Source organism: Alosa alosa, chromosome 3 (assembly GCF_017589495.1).
Source record: "Alosa alosa isolate M-15738 ecotype Scorff River chromosome 3, AALO_Geno_1.1, whole genome shotgun sequence".
Taxonomy (NCBI): Eukaryota; Metazoa; Chordata; class Actinopteri; order Clupeiformes; family Clupeidae; genus Alosa; species Alosa alosa.
In genome coordinates, this window is record NC_063191.1 from 20,875,250 (window position 1) to 20,895,336 (window position 20,087).

Below are 20,087 nucleotides of genomic sequence, written 5' to 3' on the forward strand. Positions count from 1 at the left end.
AAGGAGCAGTGTTATTTGGCATTGTTAATGCATCAGAATGTTTTCTCTGAAGAAGAGTAGATAGATAGATACTTTATTAATCACCAAGAGTAGGATTACTAGCATGCAAGATTTTGCATGTGATGTGATACTTTTAAGCAAACTAGCCTTCATATGTTGTCTTATATTCATATATTTCATATATGAATTCATTATAAAAAAAACAAAGTATTCACAAACATGTCATGTTATGCCCCCCCCCCCTTTTCAAGGTTCTAATGCATTTCCTTAAGTGCCACAATTGTTCTAATGATGTCTTTGCAGAGCATGCAATTCAGTGTCCTGAACTGTATGATTCCTGCTGGTATACTAGCATAGAATTTCAGAATGATCTGTTTGTTCTGAAGAACCTTAGAAGGTGTAGAGGCCTTAATACTCAGTATTATCTTTTATCTGAATGAAATAGTTCAAGCACTTTTACATAACTATGACTTTTTAAAAAAGTAATTTTCATTTTGTCATTTTATGACATAATTTCCAACTGTATTATTGTATTAATTTGCTGCTATTCATGTATTATTATCATTATTGTTTGACACACTCATGTTGTGTTAAAACAAATAAATTTCAGCAAGACCAAGTAAAGTGAAATGTCTTTTGTTAACAAGGTCCCTCAGTTACTTTTTCATGACCTGATTATTGAATGAAAACTAAACAACCCTAAGGCGAGGCATTATAGGCTATGTCAATTTAAGGATAGATTGGAATTTACACTATGTACACAAACATATTGGGATGCCTGCTATTACACCCACAGGAAGGTCAATGACATCCAGTTGGTTCCCCCTTGGCAGCTGGAACAGCTTCCACTATTATGGGAATGATTCCCACAAGATTTCTAGAGTGAATTTTTGCCCATATTTTACTTCCAAGCAGCATTCTGCCATTCTTTTTCAGAGATTACATACTGTACATATTATAGTTCAGATATAGATAGTTGTACATAGCGTAGTAAAATGTAAAAAAAAAAAAAATGATACAGAGCAGTGAAGCTATTTTTCCAGCATACAGGGGCACATGTGCAACAGACCTCGGTCCTTGTGATAAAAAATTGATCGATCTATCCCATGTATTCCTGCTTAAAGAGACTACAGTACAATATTATGAGCACACAGGAATAAGCCTTGCTGGTCGTCAGCCCTCATTTTCCTCTTGAGTGCTGGAAGCATCTCGGTCTGCCTGCTGGGCCTCCTCGTCCGCGTTGTCTGGTGGCTCTGCTGGCACGGTGAGCCGGGCCTCTTGAAGCGTCAGGAGGTGAGCGCCTGGGTCTCGGCCCACACCCTCCCCCACGAGCTGGTCCGGGTGGTGCCGCTGCAGGTGCTTCACCACCTGGAACTTCTGCTTGGCCCGGTAGCTGCAGTGGAGGCAGTGGTAGGGCTGCTGGTTGGTGTGGGTCAGGTAGTGGTTCTTCAGGCCAGCAGCCCAGCGGAAGGCCTTGGAGCACAGCTTGCACACAAACGGGCGCTCCTCGCTGTGCTTCTTCTGGTGGGTCTTGAGCAGGAAGCGCGTCTTGAAGGCCTTGCCGCACTTCTCACAGATGAAGGAGCGCACGTCACGATGGCGAGTCTCCCGGTGTACACGCAAGGCATCGGGCCGATTGGTGCGATACTCACATTCCTCACATGCATATGGCTTGGCTCCTACCAAAAGTGACACAGCAATGAAAAAAACCCTGTTATATGCACATAGGCTTATACACATACACACTCATCAGACATGGGTGGGCAGTGTTCCCTTACCTGTGTGCTTCGTCATGTGGTACTTCAGCTGGCTCACCCACTTGCATTTGTAGCCACACTCTGGACAAAGGTATTTCCGTTCCTCCTGGTGAATCCTCATATGATACTACAAAGTTGTTAATATATATGTAATATGTTATTAACAATAGCATATACACAAGCTGAAGTGTATGACATAAACACTGTGTCAAATGTACCTACCTTTAGCCTAGATGGCTCGGCGCAGGAGTAACTGCACTGCTCACAATGGTAGGGCTTCTCCCCTGTGTGGATCCGGATGTGCCAAGTGATCTTCTGCCTGTTCCGTGTGGAGTACTGGCAATCGGTGCACTTGTAGAGTCGGGTTCCCCCATGAGAGCGGATGTGCTGCTCAAACACCAGCTGATGGCGGCAGGCGAAGCCGCAGACCTCACACTTCAGGGACTTGTCCTCGACTGGCCCGTCCTCGTGCTCCTCCAGCAGGTGCTGCGCAAGGAGCTGCCTCTTTCGGGTGGCGAAGGGGCACTCAGGGCACCGTTGGGTGAGGTGGGTCTTGCGGTGCTCCTCGAGGCTCTTCGGCGTCTCGAAGCTCACCTGGCAGGTCGCACATCGCAGCTGAGGGTGCTCTTGCTGTAGGTGCTCTTTGAGAGCACTTCTGCTCGGGCAGGTGAAGTCGCACTGAGCGCAGGTGTGCGTCTGCCGGCTCTGGTGCCGCCGATTCTGGTGCTGCTTCAGGGCCGTCTCGGAGCTGAAGCGCGCCTCACACTGGCCGCACGCGTGGCAGAGCTCCCCTGTGTGGCAGCTGAGGGTATGGCGGCTGAGGTCGTTCAGGCTGTAGCCACTGTAGTCACAGAGCTGGCAGAAGTGCGTGGCCTGCCTGTCGTGCACGCGCTGCCGGTGTAGCCGCAGCTTGGACGTGGTGCCGAACGTCTGGCTGCAGAGGTCGCAGGCGTGCCGACCCAGACCCGTGTGCAGGGACTCGTGGGCATCAAGCCGGTACCGGCGCGTGGTGCTGAAGGCACAGAAGCGGCAGCGGTACGGCCTGGCCCCCTCGTGCTTCAGGGCCACATGCTGGGCCATGCAGCGCTCCTGCTTACAGCTGAAGGGGCAGGACTTGCACTGCAGCCGGGCCTTTCTGCCTGTAGTCGGAGCCTGGGGCTTCTCCTTCTTGTGGACTAGTACATGCTGGACAAGCGCTTTTTGCGATTTAGCCACAAATGAGCAAAACTGGCACTGGATTTCATTGGGCTTCAGGCAGCCCCGCTTTCTGTGGCTCGCTAATGCTCTCTGCTGGTGGCATTTGAAGGAACAACTGGGGCAGGACAAATGTCCGTTCCCTTTTTCTTTCCTCAGCCCCTCTGAATTACTGTTACCGCCGCCTCCGTCTTCACTCCGCACCTCAGCATCTGAATCACTGATGTCTCTCTCTGATTCTAGGCCTTCTTTGCTTGGGCTGGCATTGCCTTTAGAGGTGAGGCAAGAGGTACAATGGCGCTCTATGGTTGCAATCCTAGAGGAGGAAAAAGAACAGATCTTGCAAGCAAACTTTCCATCTGACTCAGTATAACCCTGACCATCACCTTCTGAGCTCAATTCTGCATGGCATCTCTGCTTTGGAGCGATAGTTGTAGATGTTACACCACTGCTTCGCCTTGTTTGTATCAGATACAGAGCTTCCATCTGCATCCGGATAATTAGTCATATTATTATTAGCGGAGCCCTGCTCACACATAGCATTATTTACATTTGTTTGGTCCGAAAGTTGTGATTCTTCCCACTCCTGCGTGGAGACACTGGGTTTGTCCAACCCTGCTGGGGGCACCTGGGAAAACTTTCGGCCCTTCTTCACGAGCACGGGGCACTTCTTGAGGCGGTGGGTGTTCAGGCCCCGGGACTGTTTGAACTTGGCGCCACAGTCCGAGCAGCATAGCAGCACTGCTTTCCGGGCCCCGCACGCAGAGCGGCAGTGCTGCCTGAGGGACGTTTGCTTGCGCGTCACGTAGGAGCAGTGCTCACACCGGTACACGTCGGCCTGCGTTTGGACCACCAGCATCTGAACCCGGCCCTCCAGCACCAGGGCCTCTGCTTGCTCCTTGTCCTGCTTCTTCATGGCTCTCAGGGCAGCCTCAGAGGTTCCAGTGGGGGAGTGTTCAGGAGGAGAGAGAGTGAGAGGCAGGGAGGAGGGAGGCTCTGTTGGCTCCTCACTATCATTCTGTTCCTCACATTCCTCAAGAGCTACATCATTCTGATCATTTACTGACTCTGTGAGGATCTGCAGTTTTTCTCCTTCACTCTGTGGCTTCGCTGAAACAGTAGCTAAACGTTCAGCATTATCAGTCCCAGTTTGTGAGCATTCAGCATCACTTACAGGTGTTAAGACTAAGGTACAGCAGGATTCTTGGTTATCATCAGACGGTTGCCCCTCTATATTTTCTGTCTCTGGAACAGTTTGGTTATCTGCAACAGTTTCCAAAGTTCCTGATTCAACTGACAGCTGTTCCTGGCTTTCACAAATAGTGATAACAGTGTCAGCAGCCACCATATTCTGATGGTCTGACAGCACTTGCCTTGATCCACTCACACAAGGATTAGGATCAACTTGGCTACTAGCTTTATTTCCTGTAGGGCTTCCATTTTTCCCTGAAGAGGCTGCCGCAGTCTTTGAAAACAAGCTCTGAAGTGGATCTAGAGCATTACTCTCCCTCTCTTTCTCTGCATAGTTTTCAAGCCACTCAACATCCCCAGGCACATACCCATGGATCTTCTTTTTGTGCAGGAAGAGTCCAGTGTTGCTGAAAGTAGTATAAGGACACAGGGCACAGCGGAACTCTCTGTTCCTGGTGTGTTTGCTGTTCTCATGATTCTGCAGAGCTTGGCGGTAGCGTGTCTGGTAAGGACAGTATTTGCACTGAAAGACAGGAGGCTGGAACTGCTCTCCTGTAGAGTGCTTCAGCTGCATGTGCTTGCGCAGTTCACTCTTACGCTTGCAGGAGTAGGCACAGACCTCACAAATCAGTGACTTGGCCTGGTGACGGAGCTTGTGGCTGTTTAGTTGGTCCGTGCGATGACAGCGGTATGAACACTGATTACACTTATACCTGAAAAAGATAACAGATTGTTTTGCTATAGCCTATATAACATAGAAATGCCTGTGTATTTTCAACATCTGCATATTAAATGAAACAAACTAACCTGAGGTCTCCAGCATGTTTCCGCATGTGCACACTCAGATAATGCTTCCACTTGGTGACATAGCCACATTCTGAGCACATATGATGCTTATCATCAGAATGTGTTAGCATATGTTTGGAAAGGTAGGTCTCATCACGACATCTGAAGTCACAAAGCTTGCATTTGTGGGGCTTCTCACCTAAAAATATGTTAAAATGAGAAACGTGGGATACACTAAGCACTTGAGGAAATGATAGAAATACTCCAATCTATAATGGTATAATACATTAACACATTTCCATTGTTATTGCGATTTCTAGTAACATCAACAATACATCAACAAGTAGTGCTAGTGCTAGCAGTACTAGGAATACAAAACTATTTTACATAGTTATTAATTACAATAACTCACTTATAACATACTACTCACCAGTGTGCATTAGCATGTGTCGGTTTAGAACACGTTTATGGGCTGTGACAAAATCACACTGTTGACAACGGTGGATCTTCTCATTTGCATGGAAATGGCCGACATGCTGCTCAAACTCCACTGGGTTGAAGGTGGTAAAGGTGCAGAAGTCACAGTGCAGCTCCTCCTTGCCCGGATGCCCCTGTCTCTTGTGTTGCTGGAAGCGGCTCTTGTTGGAGCAGGAGAAGTCGCACTGCGAGCAGTGGAAGGCCTGGTGTGTGCGCAGGTGTCCCTCCATGGCCTCAACGCTTCGGAAGAGAGCACTGCATGCATGATGGCGACACTCGATGGCTTTAATGCCGTGAGCATCCTCCATGTGTCTCTGGAGCTCTCTTTTCTCAGTGGTCTGAAAGGTGCAGTCCTCGTCGAGGCAGGTCAGAGGCTGACCCTCTCTGGCAGTGTGGTGGGACTTCATGTGGGCCTTGAGCATCCGGCTCTGCCGGAAGGTGTCTCCGCAGGTTGGGCAGGGGTACTCGTCCGAGTATAGCTGCCCTCCTGCCTGGTCTCCATGCACGCTGGCGAGGTGCCGGCGGAGGGAGTTACGCTCCACTGCTCCGTACTCACACAGATGGCAGTGGTGCAGCTTCTGGCCGGTCTCCCTGAGCATGTGGATGCGCAGCTTGCTCTTGCTAGTGAAGTGATGCTTGCAGGTAGGACACTGCAAACTCGGGTCTGGAAAATGCAGGTGCATGTGTTCCACCAGGTGGGACCGAGTCTTGAAGCAGCGACGGCACTCTGAGCAAATGTGGGTGCGATACAGGTGCTCGGCACCTTCAATAATGTGACCTTTTCCTGAGGGATGAAACAAATCTATGTATCATTATTTAACACTCTCAGAGAAAGAGATAGAGAGAAGAGATTCAATATTGAACAGTGAAAGTTAAGTGTACCTTTGCTGGGACATTTTGCCTCTGGGGTGGATGTCTTCTGGGTCTTGGATTTTGTGCTTGTGCTGCAGCCTTCCGGCTCTTCCACAGATTCTGCATTTGTAGAGCAATTTTGGGCCCTTCTTTTTCTTGTGGCTGACTGTCTTTTACCCAGTCCCATCCCCGCCTTTGGCTCCAGCATACTGTCCTGATTATCCATTTCCTCACCTTAACAAAAAATGAACAGTTGTGGCTACTTGATATATGCTTAGTGAAGTTCACAAATATATTGAGTCCTAGTATGTCAACTTAACAAAGGTACTCACCCATTGCAAACCAACAGAATGTGCACAAGGCTATTATGTTGCTTTATTTTTTAGAAAATAGCAACAGATTTACATCCCTACTTGTAATACAGATTTATTTAATTACAAGTTGGATATTCGGTTCAATATCATTAAGACTTCATGAAACATGAAAATAAATTTTGACCTACTGCGTGGGATCACTTGATTTCTGTCTCCGGACAACAACGAATTGTAGCCTAGCCTCCATCAGAGTTTGTCTACCCGTCCCTAGCGAACCAAAAAACGAGCTTATTTGCATGGATTTTCATTGAAAGCAGACGCCTCTCTCGCAAGGACAATTGTAGTTTTTGGCTTAACGAGCCTTCTAGCTAATTCCACAGCCATGTAACGCTAGCAACTAACGTTATAATGCTACGTTAGGGGGTAGGTTTGCAACACACATACATCATTGCAGTTGTCTTAATGTACCAGCATTGCCAATATTCCCAAGCAAATTAATTAAATAACATATGGCATGCAATGACTTATTTCCAATAATTGAATCATTGAATGTTATTATAAAAAAAGCTTTTTTCCAGAGATAGGACCTATTTAGATGATCTATGTTGTAGCGGACATATTATGGCCGAACACAGGAAATACATTGGAGGTCACCATGTGACGCGTCGATTTGTCCAATGGAATCATCAATGCCGTTGAGCTTGGCAGTGTTGAAGTCATCCCAGACATCCCAATTCATCCAGAAAACAGACCAAACAAATGCTGAGTATTTAATTGAGCTGTTGGAAATAACTTAACGGTATTTAGATTTTTGATTTGCAATGGAGCTTGGTCAAGTAGGACAGTAGAAGGTGTCGAGTAGGAGTCACTTAATTTAACGTTACAGCGTACGTTGAATACTTGACGCTGGCTGCTGAAGAGGTGTTTGTAATTATGCCGTTTTTACTGTGTATGAGGTCTTCGTTGTCTTGACATAGGTTGCATAGATTACTTTAATTCCACACTGCTTGTCCTCAAACTAACATTTGAGCCATGCCTCTATCAGACTTTCTTGCTGCATTGAAGGACAACCCTTACTTTGGGGCTGGCTTTGGTCTCGTGGGTGTGGGCACAGCACTCGCAGTCGCTAGAAAGGGGGCACAGGTCGGTATGATCTTTTTTAGGAGGAACTACATGATTACTTTAGAAGTGCCCAGTAGAGACAAGAGTTACCACTGGCTGTTGAGTTGGATTACTAAGCACGCCAGGCACACACAACACCTCAGTGTGGAAACTTCATACCTTCAACATGAGAGTGGACGGGTGCATACACAGTTCGACTTCCACCCCAGTCCAGGCAATCATATTATCTGGTAAGAAAAACTTGTAGTTTCAGTGCTACCTGTTAACATTTAACATATCAAATCATGTGGAGCATTTTGTCATTAAATATGGTTGCTTGGACTCGGTATGACTAGGTATGGAAATAAATGGATCCGAGTCGAGAGAACAAGGGAGAAACAAATGGTTGATCTCCACACAGGAACCCCCTGGGAGTCTGTGACCTTCACATCCCTTGGGAGAGACAGACAGTTGTTTGTAAACATTCTTCAGGAAGGTAAGTGAAAGAATCAAGGCATTACACTATCGAACTTTGAATTTTGTTACGTATGGCTCACCCAGCTCTTAATGTAATATGTCTGTGTGGGGGTCTGTGTGTGCGTTGTTGTGTGTGTGTCTGTCTTTGGTACTCCTTAGCACGGGAACTGGCCCTGAAACAAGAGGAGGGGCGGACGGTGATGTATACTGCCCTGGGAGCTGAGTGGCGGCCCTTCGGGTTTCCACGGCGACGACGGCCTCTCTCTTCAGTGGTTTTAGAGAGAGGGGTTGAGGAGAGAATTGTGGATGATGTGAAGGAATTCATCAGCAACCCAAAGTGGTACACAGACAGAGGTAACACACAATGACAAAAGTAATCATTCTACATTTGCATCTGACAACCTGTGCACAACAGTAGGTCTGACTGATGTCTGCTGTTATGTAGGAATTCCCTACAGGAGAGGATACCTGCTGTATGGCCCACCAGGGTGTGGAAAGAGCAGCTTCATGTGCGTACATCCATATTATGTTACTTTTGTATGTGACACATGTTTATAGTTCATGTTTGACTGTGGCTGTCTCTCAAACCGCATACTTCTGTCAGTACACTGCTAGTATCTGCTGAGCGCTTACTTGTGTTGTGCCCACTTTTCGATGGTTAGTATTGTCTCTATGGGCCAATCCCAAAGTTAGCCCTGAGGACTAAGGACTAAAGACTCACAGACTTAATTGATCTCGGGTGCTAAGTGAGTGAGTGTGTGAGACCACATGGGCTCAGATAGGTGTAAATGGGATAAAAAATCTGTGATTCTGTGAGTCTGGACTTGGGATTGGCCCCATATCTGCACTATATACTTAAACTAAGTATTTGAAGTCTGCAAGTAGGCGGTTTTAGACACAGCCAGAATCTTGATCATTCTGCGATAGATACTGATGACTGTATCGGTGTGCGTGTACATCATTTAGCACGGCCCTGGCAGGAGAGCTGGGCTACAGCATTTGCCTGATGAGCCTGAGTGATCGCAGTCTATCAGATGACCGGCTCAACCACCTGCTCACCGTGGCTCCTCAGCAGAGCATCATTCTGCTGGAGGACGTGGACGCTGCTTTTGTCAGCCGGGAGCTGCTGCCCACTGAGAGTATGTTTTCCAAGGTTCAACACTAGTGGCTCTTTGCTTTACTTATTCAAAGTTATACATGTTTCGGCAGCACCTGGGTTCTATTTGGGTCCTGTAGTATTCCTTTTTGGAATACTGCCTCAGCTGGGTCTTATTTGTGTTCTATAGTACCAGTATTCATTTTTGGAACAGCGAACAGTTTTCTTTGCTTTTCAGATCCAATGGCTTATCAAGGCATGGGAAGGCTGACATTCAGTGGACTTTTAAATGCCTTGGATGGAGTGGCTTCTTCTGAAGCAAGGATAGTATTCATGACTACCAACTTTCTTGACAGGTATGTAAGTCAAACATTAGGTGTTTGTCCTCAGTTATGGGAATAACGGTGTTACTTTTTTCAGTAACGAGTAATCTAATTGATTAATTGATCTGCACATCTTACCACATAACTCACCGTATCACTTGGCTTGAATGCTTAAATATGGGTCACGACTTAATGGCCATGGGAAATTGAGACCAGACCAGTTAAGAAACACTGCTGTAGGGTATATTGGACCTACCTTTGCAGTGTAAACTGTCAACAATGGTGTGGGAATTTAGTCCGTAGGACTATGTAACATTGAAGGCTTTTAAAATGTGTGCTTAGCAACAACTAATTGGCTGATCTCTCCTGTAGGCTTGATCCTGCTCTGATCCGGCCCGGTCGGGTGGACCTGAAGCAGTACGTGGGCCACTGCTCCCACTGGCAGCTCACGCAGATGTTCCGCCGGTTCTACCCTGCAGAGTCTGCGTCGGCAGAGAGGTTTGCGGAACGTGCTCTCGCCATGTACCCGGAGATCAGTGCTGCACAGGTGCAGGGACACTTTATGCTCTACAAACTGGATCCCATCGGCTCCATCGACAACTTGCCCCAAATGCAGACTTGAGGACTTACTCGGAAGTGGTTGGTGATGTTCTTTCAACAATTCTCACCATTCTTCAATGCCTTTCGGAACGACATGAGAAATATAATGTTGTGGGGTAAACAACATACAAAAAAAGCTAATACAAAATCCAAATAAATAAATGTTTTCAGTGAAACATTATTGGCAGGTCTACTATTTAATTGAAAAATAATATTGAAATAAAATGCATCAGAGATGGGTCTAGTTAGGTATGTTTCAGGACCTATCTATCTATATCTGCATGTATGTAAATATGGTACATGATACAATAAAGAGCATAGTCACAGAAAAATGACTAATGGCCAGAAGAAGCAGTCTTTGAATTGGTTCACTGTTTGAAAGAGTTTTCTGTGAGTTAATATTTGCAGTAAATGTATCTTTAGTTTTACATGAAAGCTTTACATCATAGAGAAAAGTTGATGCTGTTGTGAGAGGTGCATACAAATCCTTTAATTTACTCCATATCATGTGGGTCACCAGTAACAATACAGCTTTACAAATGTGCTAAACAAAGGGTTAACTCCTTGACCATGGCCCCGCCCCCTTCCCTTCCGGAGTGTAAGGGGAGCTGTTATTACATTCCTTAGGCTGTTAGAGTTATGGCTCTCAGCTTGGCTGGTCAGCTGAGCCCATGGCTACGACCGCAGCCCATATCCATGGTGCTTCGCTGCAGGTGAGGGGTCGGGGGAAATGCAGCGGCGTCTGTGGGGGTGCTGGACAGCCCGGGCAAACTGAAGACACATGAGGATCTGCCACAGATCAAAACCTGGGAGGTCTTGTACAGATTGATTTTCAAAGGCTATCTCAATCATCTGCACGAGCTTCAGGTATGGTGTAGCATAGCAACAGAAACTTCTGGGCTTTGTGCTCTCTAGACATGATTACAAAATGGATCCATGTGCTGAATTCTGTGTGGTATAACACAAATGACTTTCATTTCTGACCAACACTGGCAGTGACATAAATAAATAAGCAAGATGTCTGTTATTTATGCAGGTGTTACTGAGCTCATGTTGCCACAGCAACTCTCTAAAAAGAACAAAATGAGAAGGCCTTTTTACTGCCTAAATGTCAGGTGATCCCAAGAGCGCTTTACACTTAATCTTTCCCCTCTGCAGGATTGCCCTTAACTCATTTGTAATACATGCTTGTTTTGTGTGTATTAACTTCTTTTACCTGATTACCAGTTAATTTGTGATTCCAGATATATGAGAAACAGATATATGGACCCATATATAAAGTGGCCACTGGCAGCCTTTACTCAATAGCATTGAACAGTGTGGAGCTGGTTGAGGAGCTACTCAGGAAGGATGAGAAGTTCCCTTCTCGTGGAGACATGAGTCTCTGGACTGAGTATCGAGACATGAGAGACATCGGCTATGGCCCCTTCACAGAGTAAGGAAGTTCTGTTATTGTGTGTAAACTGTATATGATATTGAAATATAATGGTACAGAATTGAATACAGTAACAAAGAGTAAGAGAGTGAGAAGCTACTGCCTATTTATTCCAAGTGTTAATATACAGTATGACTTATTTTGGTGACCGACAACACTTACAATGAAGTTTTACTGATTACGATTATATGTTCACATAAATATTGATAACTGCCCCAGCAGTTCTGAATAACCATGCACTGCATATTGCCCCCAAGGCTGAAATACAACCCCAAATCAGAAAAAGTTGGAACGTTGTGTAAAATGCGAATAAAAACAATGTTGTAATCTGCAGATCTCGTAAACTCATACTTAGTTGCCAAAAACTTGTGCGATGATAAAGAAAACAAAAAGAAGGAATGTTTCACAACTAATTAGGGTAACTAGCGATACGATTGGGTGTGAAAAAGAGCGGGTGTGAAAAAGAGCATCCCAGAGGGACAGAGTCTCTTAGAGGTAAAGATGTAGGGGTATTCATCGCTCTGTGAAAACCTGTGTTTACAAATGATGAAACAATGCTATTTTAATGCTTCTTAACATGAAATTGTGAAGTATTTGGGGAGTTCATCATCTGCAGCACATAATGCTTATATTATTAAAATATTCAGAGAATCCAGATAAATCTTTGCATTGCAAACTAGGGATAGAGCTGACAATATTGGATGGCCGTGGTCATTGGACCTCAGATGGCACTGCATTAAAACCAGACCTGTTACTGTAAAGAAAATCATTGTATGGGCTCAGGAAAACCTCTGATAACCATTGTCCATGAGCACAGTTTGATACTCAATTCAGAAAGGCTAGAGTAACCATGCAACAGCCAAAATTGTATTTAGGCATGAGACAGAAATACCACCATCTTATCTGGGCCTGAGCTTGTTTAAAATGTAAAATGACTGTAAAGTGGACTGTAAAGTAAAGTGGAAAAAGGTCCTGTGGTTAGACCAATCAAAATTTGCAATTCTTTTTGGAAATCATGGACTCATCTGGGCTAAAGAGGAGAGGGCCTATCCAAGCATCCAAGCATCCAACCTTTCCAAGTTGTTTTGGTCCTCAATTCAAAATTCAACATACGGTATATGGCGGTGTGGAAGTGTAATAGTGCCTACAGCATGGACATCTTACACATCTGGCAAGGCACAATCAATTCGGAATGATGTATACAGGTTTTGAGCAACATATAGGCCTACTGCCATCCAGGCAATGCTTTTTCCAGTTTATTTCAGAAAAACAATGCCAAAATGAATTATACACATACAGTATTTCTTCAAGAGTCCAGGTCCTAAAATGGCTTGTCTGCAGTCCAGACCTGTCAAATTAGGTGTGTTAGGTGTATGTATTGAAATCCTGAAAAACTGAAATCCTATATCGGGCTAGCCTAGAAATCTAGACGCACCTTAGCTGCCGGGGTAGTCTAGCTCTACGTTGGCTTGCGAGCTGGAAAAATGAAACTTCGATCAGGCCAATCACATTGTGTATAGAGTCGGTAGGCGGGCTTCACATAATGATTGCAGAGTTGTGACGGTTTGGCGTGAATTCCCTGCTACTTGAAAACAGAAGATGGATGTTGCTGTTGCCAAAAAGCGTGACACGAGTTAACCTTTTTTTAAGTTGCCAAAAGTTTGAACAACTAGCCAACTAGATCCGCTGGTTGGAAAACGCATGGGACTCATGAGTTGTTACACTATCCTATTGCATGCAGCGGGAATTTGAAAGACAACCTTTAATCCTTACCCTCGGACTGAGCACTGCGACTGGTGAGTCTCCAGACCCTACATCTTGATGTGGGTCTGGCTCGTCAGGCTAATATCGGGCAGGAATGGAAAAACATTTAACTCTAAAAACTGTAGCAACTGGTCTTCTCAGTTCCTAAATATTTACAGAATTTTGTTAAATGAAGAGGTGAAGCAGCACAGTGGTAAACATTCCATGTTCCAACTTTTTGAAACATGTTGCTGGCATTAAATTCAAAATGATCATATATTTTCCATGAAATAGTCAAGATTTTCATTTTCAACATTTGATATGTTGTCTATGTCCTTTTTGATGATAAATATGGGTTTACAAGACTTGTGATCACATTCTGTTTTTATTTGCATCTTACACAACGTCCCAACTTTTTCTGATTTGGGGTTGTGCAACTGTAAACTAACAGGGATAATCCTCCTTATTATTTGTTAATGCTGAAAAATGCTAAAAGTGTTTTGTAATAGTCTGACCTGATTCAGTGTGATCTTCTGCATGTGTCTTGTAGAGAGGGGGAGAAGTGGTACAGACTGAGAGCTGTGCTCAACAAGCGCATGCTACACCCCAAGGACTCGGTGCAGTATGCAGGCGTTGTCAATGAGGTTGTTACTGACTTTATCAAGAGAATATACCACCTACGCAAGGCCAGTCCAACAGGGGATCTAGTGACAAATCTCTCCAATGAGCTCTACCGTTTCTCTCTTGAGGGTACTGGTTCATCAGAGGATTTTTTCCATTCTCAAATATCTACTATGATATGATTTTACCAGGTTGAAGTACATTATGATCATATACCAGTTCCTGGACATGGCTTTAAAATGTAATCACTCATTTCCTTTCTCCATCTATATGAAGGAATCTCATCTATTCTCTTTGAAACTCGGATTGGGTGTTTGGAAAATGAAATCCCAAAGGAGACTCAGGATTTCATCGACTCTATCGCCCAAATGTTTACCTACAGCATGCCTGTGGTGCTTATGCCCAAGTGGACACGTAACATCCTGCCACTTTGGGATCGTTACATTAGAGGTTGGGAGGGCATCTTCAAATTTGGTGAGTGAGTTACAGACACTACACTGTACTTGAGGATGTGTTTCATGAAATATCTCCAAATGCGAAAAGAAAATAAATAAATATAATAAATAAATGCTCTGAAATGGTCTTTTAGCTGGACAGCTAATAGACATAAAGATGGAGGCCATTCAGAAGCGTGTGGACACAGACCAAGAAGTGGACGGAGAGTATCTGACCTACCTGCTCTCCAACACCAACATGACCAATAAAGAGGTGTATGGAAGCATTGCTGAGCTGCTTTTGGCTGGAGTAGACACGGTATGAATGACTTGGTTTTGGGTTATGTATGTAGAAAATAATGATTGGTGTGTCAACTACTATTATGTGTTTTTTTAAGACCTCAAACACCATGATGTGGACACTGTATCAGCTCTCTCGAGAACCTGAAGTTCAAGACACTTTATATCAAGAGGTGAACCATTGTGTTAAAGGAGATGGCATTCCTACTGCCCAGGATGTTACAAATATGCCTTATCTTAAGGCTGTCATCAAGGAAGCTCTCAGGTAAACATTTTTCACATTAAATATTTGTCTTTATACATTTGTTATTACATTTGTGCTCATAAGTTTACATATACCCTGGTAGAATTTGTATAATGTATACCATTCTTTTAAGAAAACACAAGTGATCAGGCCAAACACATTACTTTTATATTAATGGAATTCAAAGGCACAAAATAAAGCAATCATTAAACAAAACATAGCAATAAAGAAAGCAATGAGACATACCCGTAGTTCTTAATACCGTGTCCTACCTTTACCATCAGTGACGGCTTGCCTGGCTATAAATGGCCTACATTTGATGGTATTTTAAGGTTTTACCTTTTCTTTTTTATTATTATATTTAATATATATAAATATATTATTATTATTATTATTATTATTATTATTATTAAATGGTGTCACCTGACCACTATACCTAAATAAAAGAAAGATATTCTGCCAGGGTATGTAAACTGAGGAGCACAAGTATAAGTATGAAGAGTTCAGAATATCGCTGCATTGTTTTATTGTTGTCATGTTATCTAGGATGTACCCAGTTGTACCAATGAATGCTCGGCGCATGTCCGAAAAAGACATAACTATCGGTGGCTATTTTTTCCCAAAGAAGGTGAGGTAGTTTTGTGTTGTCTACTGAGGAACTATCATGGCTCCCCACTTGCTTATACTGCCCCTTCAAGACTAAAATGTGTAACGTGGTCCTTTGTTTGATTATACCAGACAGCTTTCACATTATGCCATTACTCCATCTGCCATGATGAAAAAGTATTCCCTGAACCTTCAAAGTTCAAACCAGAGCGTTGGTTAAGGGATGGAAGAACCCGGCCAAATCCCTTTGGCTCCATTCCCTTTGGCTTTGGGGTGAGAGGCTGTGTGGGCCGGCGCATAGCAGAGCTGGAGATGTACCTCGCTCTGGCAAGGGTGAGCCATTACAAAGTTCATTTGATATGATCATATTTGGAGGAGGATGAGTTCATGCTAGGGTTGGGCCGATCGTGATGGTTGACCGACATTACGATGGGAAGCAACCATCATGATGCCACGCCCCCACAAGCCAGACACGCAGTAATTCTATGGACTCTGCTTTGACATAGGCTAAAACATAAAAACATTTCCCTGCAAATGAATTTGAGCCTAGAACCGATGCATATGAAGGTGACTGTCAGCCAGAGAGTGTAAAAAAGAAGGACTGACTTATCTGTATGTGAAACTACTGTCTTATTCAAATAATTCCTGAATGTGACATTGTTATTGTATTTTTTACATGTCTTGCACTGTACATTGAGCATCAAATCAGCATAAAATAGTCCTTATGAATTACTATTATTGTTACGATTAGAGGAAATTCTTGCTGATTGTTACAGTTTTACTGTACACATCGTCAAATGCCAATAAAGGGGACATCGCCCAACCCTAGTTCATGCAGGAGGCGTATTTCTGATTTCTGTATTTCTTTCCAAACTGTTCATGACTGTAGGATCATGTGTGTGGACCCATTAAAGTCGGATGGACATGACTGCAGTACTACCGCAGCACAGCATTGTTGAGCAGTCTTCGCTGCTTTACCGATGACCTCCTCCTTTTTTGTCCTTCTAGATCATCAAGCTGTTTGAAATCAGACCAGACCCTAGTATTGGTGATGTGAAAGTCATCAATCGCACTGTGCTGGTAGCAGACAGACAAGTGAACCTGCACTTTCTGGAAAGGAATGGTAACATTGTACTGTGATTCTTTTTGCAGAATTGATGATGACAATCAAAAAAGATTGCTACACTTGTTTGTAACATCTTCTCAGTGCTACTGTGAAAAGAGCTTCCTGTATATTATATCACATACAGTATATTTTTTATAGCACCGATTTGCATGTGTAGGTGTATACAAAGCAACCTGAAGCTTGTTAATGCCCTGAACCTATAAGTGGCTAAGAGACCGTCAAATGTAAATGCACTACAGTTTGCATGAGGTCAAATTATTATGAGATACTGTATAAGGCATTTTGTATTTTGAATAGATTTGACATATATTTTTCCACATTTATTGTTGTAGGTTGTATTTCCTACATATGTTTAAGAGCTGGTGTGATCAAACCCTGGCACATGGAATGTATAGTTACAGTAATACAGTAAATAATACAGTATGTAGTATATATGGGACACAATACATACGTTGAATTGAAGTTAAAATTAAGTGAACATTATTTTTTGCCCCCTACAAGATAAAGTAATTCATTATATGGTGATTTGTAAATCTTTTCTGGTAATCTTTAAATAAACTAGCCTGTTTTTACCAAATTGACTTGAACAGTGTTTTCACATTGAACTGAAGATGGCAGGGTTCGGAGTGGGATATTACAGAGAAATTTCAAGCTCAACATGTTGAGAAGACGACATACCATACATAATACATAACAATCTGCATCTGTCCTCTTTCTTCAAATCACCCTGTGGCACTGTATTATAGTTATTAAAATCGGCCTACCAATTACAACAATTATGAAAGATGTAGATAATAATGGTCTATGTGCATGCATACCTACGGGATGTGCAGTGCCTTTTAAAAGTTTTCATCCCCTTGAATATTTCCACTTTTACTGCTTTTATAAATGGAATCTTGATCAATTTAATTTGGCCCTTTTTTTACATTTATTGATAAAATCCCCTCTTTAATGTTAAAGTGATTGCACAAATATTCACCCTCTTCAAGTCAGCGTTTAGTAGATGCCGCAATTACAGCATGGAGTACGGTGTTCATTTTAGGACATCCTCAGACTCAGATGTCAGACTCAGAAAAACATCGGTCATATTCAGACAAAACAGACGCCAGAAAAACTGTCATCTTCAGCGTCAGAAAAACCAGACTCAGGTGTCAGACTCAGAAAACATCTGTCATCTTCAGACAAAACTGCCTCAGCCTAAGAAAAACCTCTGTCACCCTCAGATAAAACTGCTTCAAACCAAACTGCCTCAGAAAAAGTGGAGTCAGGTCTCAGAAAAAACGCTGTCAGAAAAAGTGGAGTCAGGTCTCAGAAAAATCAGGTGTCAGAAAAAACGCTGTCAGGTCTCAGAAAATCAGGTCTCAGAAAAACAGAGTCAGACGAAAAAGTCTCAAATGAAAAGTTGTTGTGGGGACAGAAGAAGACGACGGATACAGAACGGTGAGTTTAATATTATGCTTAATACGTTATTCTGTCACTGGCAGGGTAGGAATTTCACGGCGGCCACGACGGCCGTGGTAGCCCCTTGCGTTGGCCGTGAAGCCCCTTTGAAAATCATAGGTTTACAGGCCACGGTGGCCTTGGTGCCCCCTTCTTTCAATATTCTGCTTTGTGTCCTACTAATAGCGATTTTTATTTAGCCTGCGGCCTGTCAAAATAATCTTAGCATTCACAGCGCAAATTAATTTAGTCTTTTACGCAGTGGAGAAAGTGACATCGCAAGAAAGTGCGTCCAAATTCACCCATTCTTCTCAGTTGAACTACTTCGCGAAGTAGCCTATTCATCACACAGACATCACAAGTGATGTCACATGAAAGAGCTTTTTCTCAGCTTTTAAACGATGTTAGCCGATAATTGCTGTGTTGAACGGTTCGCGAGAAAAGTAAATAATATAATTCAATTTAATCATACATTCTACTGAAGGTTTTGCGTCCATGATCTCCTACCCATTCATCTCGGTGGAATACTTTACGAACCCTTCTTTTAACACATGACAAACCACATATCAGAATAAACAGCAGACCTTACCGAACATAAAGGTGTAAAGCAGTCCCCTGTACAGTTAGCCGTTCCAGAGTAATCCAGTTTTGAATTTGCAGTAAATTTCGACATGCATTGATGTCTCCAAATTTGGGCTTTAAGTTTTACAATGTGTTTAAATTGTTCCACACGATTTCATAACGGGCCAAATACAAAATAAATGTTACAAATATCGCCTAGATATTGGTAAATCAGAGGACAGCTGACTAAGAGTTTATGAAAGTAGCCTGATCACAAAATGCTAAGCATGCATCTAGGCTATTTGAGTTTCTTAAAGATGAGCTGTGCTTAAATTTAAATTGTTCAATACATGATTTCATAGCAGGCCAAATATAAAATAAATGTTATATATAGCCTAGATATCTGTTTTTATTAGATGATCAGATGATTTACAGTTATATGTAATATGTCATGTTTCATGTTTTGTTATGTTTCATACAATGATGCAGGTCTACTGCAGTGAATAGGCTAAATACAACTTTGATCATTTTTATAGCCTACTACTGTATAGTTAACTTTGGCCTTGGTGCCCATGTGGCCTTTGTGCCCCCCACCAAATATGCCCAACTGAAGGCCAAGTGGCCTTGCCCCCAGAATGGTGAAATTCCAAGCCTGGTCACTGGCATGTTATATTTGGTGCTTGGTTAGATGTAGAAATTATAAGTAAAGGTAGAAAGTGATTCATTGGTATACACATTGTAGGAAATCCATGGATGTAACTTAGCTAACCTCACTTCGCTAGTAACATTAGCAGCTGCTATAAGGCACATTCCGGAGTAAGCTACGTACTACATACAGCAAAATAATTTGTTTTTCGTAGGATTACGGTACATTCAATGAGCTAGGGAAAAGTGGGTTAAACATTTTTCCACCACGAAAGTCCAGAACGACACCTGGACCATTATTTCTTACTTTTGCTAACCGTTTCCCAGTTGTACACTACCTACCAGTAAGAAACCTGCATCATTATCATCACATCATTATTCCCAAACCCCCATAAAGACAAATGTGCTATGTCATGATGTAATACCATATAATACCATTAGGATAATACATGAAATAGCAGGTACCAACAACAAGGCACATTTCTCTAAATAAGTTAAGATAACATCTCATATCAAATGAATTCAACAACGCTGCAGTTATTGTCCCCTGGGGATTACATTTCAAGTACCTGTCTATCTTTATGTCTGTCTATTATTGTTGTGCAATGACAATGACAACTGCTAACGTTTTATAATGGTATTATATGGTATTACATCATGGCATAGCACATTTGTCTTCATTTAATACTTAATACTTTTCTGAGACCTGATTTTCTGAGACCTGACTCCACTTTTTCTGACAGTGTTTTTCTGAGACCTGACTC

General features: G+C 43.1%; 3 protein-coding genes across 4 annotated transcripts; 2 read left to right on the plus strand and 1 right to left on the minus strand.

Annotated features, from left to right (window-relative positions):
• Window positions 1–221: 221 nt before the first annotated feature.
• znf142 (zinc finger protein 142) lies at window positions 222–6,981 on the minus strand. Its single transcript, XM_048239207.1, is given in 8 exon segments — window positions 222–1,679; window positions 1,779–1,884; window positions 1,980–3,434; window positions 3,436–4,855; window positions 4,950–5,127; window positions 5,359–6,189; window positions 6,288–6,491; window positions 6,760–6,981. Coding segments are annotated over 7 exon segments (4,692 nt in total). The 5' UTR covers window positions 6,484–6,491; window positions 6,760–6,981; the 3' UTR covers window positions 222–1,173.
• Window positions 6,982–7,237: 256 nt separating this feature from the next.
• LOC125292105 (mitochondrial chaperone BCS1) lies at window positions 7,238–10,503 on the plus strand. Of its 2 annotated transcripts, none has more exons than XM_048239261.1 (7): window positions 7,238–7,923; window positions 8,029–8,168; window positions 8,309–8,503; window positions 8,595–8,658; window positions 9,116–9,288; window positions 9,484–9,601; window positions 9,941–10,503. In XM_048239261.1, the coding sequence occupies exons 1-7, from the start codon at window positions 7,604–7,606 to the stop codon at window positions 10,188–10,190; spliced, it is 1,260 nt and encodes a 419-aa protein (XP_048095218.1). In that variant the 5' UTR covers window positions 7,238–7,603; the 3' UTR covers window positions 10,191–10,503. The 2 variants fall into 2 exon arrangements, with proteins under 2 accessions (XP_048095218.1, XP_048095219.1); XM_048239262.1 differs by having other exon boundaries at window positions 7,728–7,923; window positions 8,094–8,168.
• Window positions 10,504–10,738: 235 nt separating this feature from the next.
• On the plus strand, window positions 10,739–17,237 carry LOC125291635 (sterol 26-hydroxylase, mitochondrial). The gene is made up of 10 exons (XM_048238456.1): window positions 10,739–10,766; window positions 10,887–11,035; window positions 11,413–11,603; window positions 13,897–14,096; window positions 14,244–14,441; window positions 14,557–14,720; window positions 14,800–14,966; window positions 15,492–15,573; window positions 15,684–15,884; window positions 16,560–17,237. The coding sequence occupies exons 1-10, from the start codon at window positions 10,739–10,741 to the stop codon at window positions 16,689–16,691; spliced, it is 1,512 nt and encodes a 503-aa protein (XP_048094413.1). The 3' UTR covers window positions 16,692–17,237.
• Window positions 17,238–20,087: the final 2,850 nt, after the last annotated feature.